Genomic DNA, 8,103 nt, shown 5'->3' with positions numbered 1-8,103 from the left:
CAGGCATTAAATCACTGCCACCCTGAGTGTTGTTGGGAGTAAGTTTGTTCCAAGTGGGGGAAGAAAGGACCCGCCCGGAAGAAAAGAGCAGTTTGTCTTGGACTGAGGAACTGCCCTGTGCCGTTTGGTCACCTTGTCTGCCAAAATGAAGAGACCCTGATACCTTCTTCCCCATTGACTCACTTGATGTTATCTGTCCACGTTCCCCAACCTTCCCAGGACCCCTCCCCACAAGTATGTTTTCAAATGAAACAACAGGAAGACAAACCTTTAATACAAACAGGTATCTCAACACAATGAAAACAGCCTCCACGCACACACATGCAATGAACTGGTGGTGGCCAAAGGAGGAAATTTTACATCACAAATAAGGGATGGGGTGGGGAAGGGTAAAACACCCCGAACATGGAACACTGACCCCCTATTCCACATCTGCCTCACAGCTGTGTTGAACAAAACTTGAAAGGGTGTGGGATATCTGACAAATGCTTTCCACACCTCTTATCTCGTTTTTCCATCCAGAAGAATGAATTGGGGGGGGGGGGTTGGCATCTTCCTCTCCACAGCTGGCAGAGATTGGGCTGGGAGAGCGAGAAGGCAGGATTAAGGGTTATGGGGGTTAGCAGAAGCCTGCTAGTCTGTGTAGACCTTTTAGTCCAGATATGTTATTATATAATGAGTGGAACGGGGCATTGTCTCTTTCTGAGGAAAAAGCAGACTCAATTTTATTTATCAGTTTTGCTGATTGGGAGCCTGGAGAAGACCTTCGCAGAGCGAAAAAACAGGAATCTTAAGTAATACATACGTATTTTTAGTGGCCCTGGTGCAAAATGACTGTCTTAACAGAGTTGGAGGTGGCCTTCTAAATACACACAGAAAAAGGGGAGGAGGGTCTCTCCAGAGAAAGAGGCTCCAGAGAACTCGTAGAGAAGGGCTGCTCGGTCAGCGTCGAAAAAGGCCACTCTCCCTGCAGTGTAGTTCAGGCACACTCGGATCCTCTTGAGCTCCCCACTCAGGATCAGGGGAGGATCAAGGTCTTTTTCAGAAGCCTTGTAGCTGCCCCCCCACCTCCCCACCTCCCAGAACCCTCCCTCAGGATCAAAGGAGAACTCTCCCTTCCTCCTCACAGACTTTCTGGCCACTCCCACTGTCCATTCTTCCTCACTTCCCACAAGGACTTCCCAGAAATGGCGGCCTCCTGTGAATCCCGCACGGCCCAGAACACAGGAACATTTGTCAAATCTCTCAGGATTTTTGAACAGAGCTCGAGCCTTTCCTCCTAGTTGCACACTTTTCCGATCCTCAGACAAGATGAGTTGGGGATGGGCTGTATACGGATCCAGAGTCACATTTGCTGTTGAGGGCAGGGAGGAGACAGAAATGAAGCAAATTCAGCAGGGGGACAAATGGCAGAGTTCTTTGCCACCCCCACCTGACACTATAGTTAACGTCCCAGGTATGTCCATTCCCTGTGGATCTCCCTGACCTGGTTGGTTGTTTAGACATTTCCCCCACTGTGGCTTATTCTGTTTCACTTTTCTTATTTTCAGTTTTAACCCTTGGCTGGACTTGCACAGGCTCTCCTTCCTTCCCCTGCCCTATGGAAGGAAGAACAGGCTTCCTGGGCTCAGAGAGACAGTGAGAACCCATGCGAATAAAGCCTGTCCCCCGTTATCCTCTATCAGAGAAGCACCCTGAGGGGGAAGCACAGATCATTGTCTAGCTCATCAACCATTAGGAACAAAATAAAAAATCACATGTGGAAGAGCACTTAACACTGCTGGAAGAGGGTTTCCGGTTTATGGCGGCGTGTTGAGCAGTCGCACCTCCCGGACCTCCCGGGGGTGAAGCTGTGCTCTGGCCGAAGGAGGGGGTGTGCGGGATCGTCACCCCCCCCAGAGACCCGGCTGAAGGGGCTCTGGCCATGGGACTCTCGAGGGGTTGCCTCTTCGCTGGCACGATGCCGGGGAATTGAAGCGCCTCTCCATCCCGAAGGTTCTTTGTGCTATGAGACCAAATGGAACCAAGCAACGCTGACCGGGGCAAGCGCAGGAGGTCGAGCGAAAGAAACGGAGCTTAAACAAGGTCTGAGGACCAACTATGAACGTGAGTTCAATCTAAGCGTTTAAATAAAAGGAAAAGAAACCCCCCACGGAACAGAAAGTGAGGCGAGCGGGGGAGGGACGCCTCCCAAACGCACGTACTTAAAAGCGAATTGGAGGGGGGGAGCAGATGAAAAAGCAAATAAAACTGTTAAGAAAGACTTACCAAGGCGAGTTTGAGCGTACAAGCACATATTCAGAGACTTATAAAATCTCGGTTAAAGTAAAAAATCCACAAAAATGGAGAGGAAGAAGACGGAGAAAGAGAAACTTTTAAAAGCGAAAGGGACTGAGAGCCCAAGACCGGAAGCAACCAGCGAGCTGGCAAAGACATTGGCGGTGCCTTTGGATGACAATACAAAAAGGTTTTGGAAAGACGGTTCTAACTGGAATGGTCATGTCTTGGAAGAATCCCTGCAATAAAAATGAATGTATTGCCAAAATAAACTTCCTGTTTCCGATGATACCGATCAATATACGAAGACTTTGATGGACTGGCAGAAACAAATAAATACATTTCCATGGAACAGGGAAAACCCAAGAATGACATTTAAAGTATTACAAGATGAGAAAAGAGAGGAGGCTCAGCAGTAGCTAACATTAGACTGTACCAGCAAGCAGCCGGTTTGGTTTGGATTGCAGATTGGATCAAAAATCCCAATGGTCAATTAATAAAACTACAAGGCTTCCGGTATGGCGTGACGACGGGCGCGTTACAGCAAGCGCTGAAGCGCCCGACCCCGTTTGTCTTCTTTCGGGGTTCCCGGTCACCGGGAATTCTCGACCAGCGGGCCTGGCGTGGCCTGCTGGAGCAAGGGGCTTCAATTTCTGCCTCCCCCACAATCGGCAATGCGGGGGGTGTCCAGGAACCGCCCTGAAGCAGGGACCTTCGGTGGAGCAAACATGGCTGCCATGGTTTTGCAGAGTTGCAGCCGCCCGGATTTTTAACTTTGCACAGGGAGAAAAGTGAACTATCACGGTAGCAATGTAAAGATTTAAAGGATGTGTTGACTGAACCATGGAAATGGACATGAGGGAAGAATTACAAACAACGGGGAAAAAACGGTAATAAACCTCCAAATTGCGGCGTCCAAAACAGGGAAAGAAAGCGGCCGGGGGAAGGAAAGGATTGAGTTATAAATAACTACTTGTGAGGAGGGAAGAAAAGCGGCGTTGAAACTCTGTATACTGTTGGCTTGTCTGAGTTTTGAATGATTTGTAAGGAAAACATATTGGGTTTTGTGTGGAGTTTGAAAGAGATGGAGCAGACTGAAAGAAGGGGGGAGGAACAAAAGGTAGAACTTGAGAGTGGCGAGACAGAAATGGAGAAATTTATCAGAGAGATAAGAGAAGCGGTGTGGAGAGGATGCCAGGAAACATGTATGGAAATAAGAAAAGAATATGACTTGCAGGTGGAAACAGACAGAGCGGAAAAGCAGGAATTAATTACAGTGAAAGAGACCCATGAGGAGGAGGATATGATAGAGAATTCGGACAGTGTTAAGGAAGGAAAATCGGAGAAGGAGGGAGAGCCGATAAAAGTTGAAATGGAACTTAAAGTGAAACATCTAGGACTTAAAATGATCTCTTTAAAAGAAAAAAATCAATGTTTAAAGACTGAGCGAGGGAGAAATAAAAAGACTCGAAAGGATAAGCGATGGTTAAGGAATTTCAAAAGGATCAACAGATTCAGGACTGTAGCAGGAGTGAAAGGCAGAAGAAAGAGCTATGGAAGACAAAGAGTGTTAAAGGAAAGAGGGCATGGAGACATGTTGAGAAAAAAAAAAGAAACTGCAAATGTCTAAGAGAAAAAGAAAGCGTTTTGGAAAAGCAAACTTGATGCGGTCCCCCTCTGTATGGATAAATTTGGAAGACTGACAAGTTAGCTACTGGATTTTGATTGGAAGACTTGATGGTGATATTTAAAATTATGTATTAAGATGACTGACGTGGAATGTGATGGGGTTTTTTTTATTGATACCTGTATCTAACCTATTTACTAATGAAATTGAGGGGAAACTGAGAGGAACTATTAGGGGAAGTTAGAATTGATTTTAAGGGGAGATTTAAGATAAGGAGAATTAATAAGATTGGGAAAATAATTAAGGGGACTGACATAGTTGATTGGGGGAAAACTAATAGGATGGGATCTGATTGTGACTTGGTATACTTTGGGATGGAAGTGTGTTATTATTTTTATGGTTAAATGACTTGAAATTACAGGATTATGAAATGATATTGGGATATTTATATTTGTATTAATAGTGATGTATTTATGAATCTGACTTGAAACTTTTGGGGGAAGATGTTAATATAAAATCTATGATTGATTGATTAAGATAGAAAGGGTTTGTAATTAATAATAAGGAATAAGGAATGTGTAGCCGGCTGGGGGGTAATGTATAATCATGAGAGTAGAATTTGATTAGAAGTAAGTGCGCTATTGGATAATTGAAATATTACGTTGGTACTTATATTTGTATGTATATTTCTATTGATTGATTTATTTATGAATTAGACTGGGAATCTTTAGGGCGAAAACGTTAATGTAAATCAGGTGATTGAGTAATTAAATGAATATAAAGGGTTTGATTAGAAGTAATTCTGCCATCTGATAGAAGGAAAAATTGATGTAAACAGGTTATTTGTTATTTATAGTAAGGTACTTGAGTAGGTCAGTCGGAAGGAGATCTAAGGTTTGGAAATTATAAAAGGATGTTGTTGAGGTGTTGTTGAGAAATCTAAGGGAAAAGAAAGGTTTGAAAAAAGAAATTAAAAAGTGTTAAACAAAATATTAAGAAAATATAAAAATCTCAAGCGGTAAACAAATGGGTATAAAAAAGAAAAGAAATAATTATGAACTTAAACCCCTATATTGAGCACACAGAATCGGCAAGACATAGGGCTAGGAGAGAAGTCAGAATCTTGATAGAGTCTGGGATAAGAACTGTAAGTTTGAATTGGCATTTATTTAATCTCAAAAGGTTACAGGAGTATGGAAGTTTAGGCAACACAGATTGGTTTTGACTGGAATTGTGAAAACAAGGAAAGTCAGTTCTTGAAGGAATGATAGTAATATTAATCAGTAATATTAATCAGTGTTGTAAAAATAAGTGAGATACAATGTATGGAAATATATGTAAACTTGCTGCTGATATTGTTAATGTGCAAATATAGGCTTATAAAATCTAATAAAAATAATTATATATAAAAAAAGAAATAATTGATTCATGCAGGAAATGTACCTTTCTGCAGGTGAAGTTCAGAATCCAGATTGTCTGAGGAAGTGAATGGAACAGAAAACAGGCAGACGATCAGTTAACCTTTTTTTCTCAGTTTTAGCTGAAGGGTTAAGTAGCAGCCACTTCAGGGATGAATTCTCCCCCAAATTTTACTGGTGTGCAAATATCCATTTTTTTTTACACTTAATATGACTTTGCTCCGTTCCTAATTATGGCTGATGTTGGACTGAGACCAGAAAGGAAAAATGGATCTCATTTGGCAAACTGACTCTTAACCACTAAAGCAGACAAAGAGTGATCCTGAACAAAGTTATCCAGAAGTCAACTGCTTTGAGTTGCTTCAGACCCGCTTCACAGAAAGTATGCTAAGGACTGCAGCCCAAGGATCCAATCCAGAGAGGCTTAGGATGTTTCCACACAGAGATTTTGTTCCGGTTTGGCATCGAAACTGGAGTGGGCTTTCGGGGAGACCTACACAACGTTGTCACCTAAGCCTCCACGTTCTGGGGTTTCCACTGCTTTCCTCTGCACTTTCCCAAATCCTGTTCAATACAATCTTTTTGGAATGATTGCAGTCAAAAGGTATTTTTTCATGCTGTGTGGATAGGAAAATGTGCATTTCTGAATGGCCCACCTTTTCCTTGCCTCCTCCTCCTCCCAGTGGCTACTATTCCCCTCCACACACACTACTTTCTATACTACTAGTAGTTCCTCTAAATTCCGGGTTTTTAAAATGTGTCCAAACTTTCTTGTTGCAGAGATACAAAGGGAAGGTGAATCCCTTATTTCTCTGCCACGAAAAGGGCTAGAGATGCCCTAACCTGGAAAGCCTGATCTTTTCAGATCTTTGAAACTAAGTGGGGTCGACTCTGGCAAGTACTTGCATGAGAGAACTCCTTGGAATACCAGCAGTCGGGAGGACAGGGGCAGGCTTCATTCAGCCACCTCTCTGAATATCCTCCAGGCTCCCAGGAGGGGTCAGACACCAGACGTCACCATGACTTCCACGTGCACACACTCACACACACAAGCACATATACAATACAAAAATACCCAACCCCCCCCCAAAAGGGCTAGAGACTTTTTATTTTAAAAAATCATGGCAGTAGGTCATTATAATGTTATTGTGCTTGAGCTATTAGACGTATTAAAGGGTCAGGCTGCCCAACTTCCCTTATATCTATGCAATGAATTCTTTTAAAAAATGACAATTCTAAAACACGGAAACAGATTTTTATACTGTTAACCTGTGTTAGTGATTAGTCAGTGGGGCTGTGTGGCTCAGAGGTTAAGACGCTGAGTTGCAGACCAGGAGGTCAGTAGCTTGGCAGTTCGAGGCCCGAGTGCCTTGTGACAGAGTGAGCTCCCGTCTCTGGCCCCACCTCCTCCCAACCTAGCAGTCCGGAAAGCAAGAAACTGCAAGTAGATAAATTCAATAGGTACCACTTCGGTGGGAAGGTAACAGGATTCCATGCGCCTCAGCATTTACTCATGCCAGCCACATGACCATGGAGAAGTCTTTGGATAGCGCTGGCTCTTTGGCTTGGAAACAGAGATGAGCACCGCGCCCTAGAGTCGGCTTCGACTGGCTTTTGAGCAAGGGAAACCTTTACCTTTGTGATTAGTCAATTACCAATTAGGGGGGAAAACCACCATAAAGGACTGTGGGGAAAAGGGCAGAACAGACTGGAGAGCGACAGGATAGAAGGGTGGGTGTTCTTGTCTGGATCAGAGAATGAAAGGAAGGAGACCATCACTGCACGTCTCATACGAATTCCCCGTCCACCTGGCCCTGCTGGTGATACAAGTGACCTGGAAGGTTCCACACTTATATCTGGCTTCACCTCATGACCAATATTCCTTCTGAGCTGTGGAGTCTTGAGAGCAAAAATTCTACTTTGTGAACACTGGCATTAAAGCTGTGAGCGAGCGAGCGATTTGGCTACTGCCCAGATTAGTTAGCTCACAAGTTAGCCACCCTTCCTGAGCTAAGATAAAAATGTGTGAGCTGGAGGCTAAAAAACTGTGAGCTAGCTCACACTAACTCAGCTTAGAGGGAACACTGCTCATGACCTCTCTGAACCTGTTCTTTATTACCTTTCAACTGCTTCGTGACACCTTCCAGTGAGTGAGTGATATCACAGAAGTCCCAGATCCTCCACTTCAGTGCAAGAGGAAAAGTCACTGGATTCTCAGACCTCTCCTCTTCTTCATACCTGTGGACAAACTATGTTAAGCCACCCTCCATCAAATCCAGAATTCCCACCAGTAGAGCAAAGGCAGGAATATGCAGCCCTGCAGCACATCACATGACATCACTGCACTCAAAAGCATCCTTTCTTCTGTTCCTTTTAAATGCCCGCAACTTGTGTGAGGCATGGAAACATCAAGCCCAATAACGTCACATCATGCTCCGTCCTCCTCTAAAAATGTCTGGGGAAATGTACAGCAGGGAGGCAAAGTTTCCAATCAGCAGCCGTGAAATCGTCTAGTCTAGTCTGAGTAAGAGCAACACCTTTAAGTGCCATGTGATGCTGATGGCACAGGCCCCAGCTTCTGCTTCCTCATGAGTAGCCTCCCTCACACACTGCACACCCAAGACTGGGCAGAGCGGTCATCACAAAGCTCGACACTCAAGGGGCCCTCTAGGCAGTCCAGATGCCAACCAAGACGCCAGTTGAGCCCCATCACATTTACCACCTGCCATTTTGTGGAATTAAAGACCTGAGGGGACTAAACTCAACCTGCGCATTCCCAAG

General features: G+C 44.3%; 1 protein-coding gene across 1 annotated transcript; it reads right to left on the bottom strand.

Annotated features, from left to right (window-relative positions):
- Window positions 1–540: 540 nt before the first annotated feature.
- On the bottom strand, window positions 541–7,560 carry LOC107114282 (butyrophilin subfamily 1 member A1-like; the record flags this gene model as incomplete). Its single annotated transcript, XM_015415728.1, has 3 exons — window positions 541–1,354; window positions 5,348–5,380; window positions 7,442–7,560. Coding segments are annotated over 3 exons (667 nt in total), but the record flags the coding sequence as incomplete, so codon positions are not given.
- Window positions 7,561–8,103: the final 543 nt, after the last annotated feature.

This window comes from Gekko japonicus, unplaced genomic scaffold (assembly GCF_001447785.1).
Source record: "Gekko japonicus isolate JY-2015 unplaced genomic scaffold, Gekko_japonicus_V1.1 scaffold5019, whole genome shotgun sequence".
NCBI classification, from domain to species: Eukaryota; Metazoa; Chordata; class Lepidosauria; order Squamata; family Gekkonidae; genus Gekko; species Gekko japonicus.
This window is presented reverse-complemented; position numbering and strand designations above follow the sequence as displayed.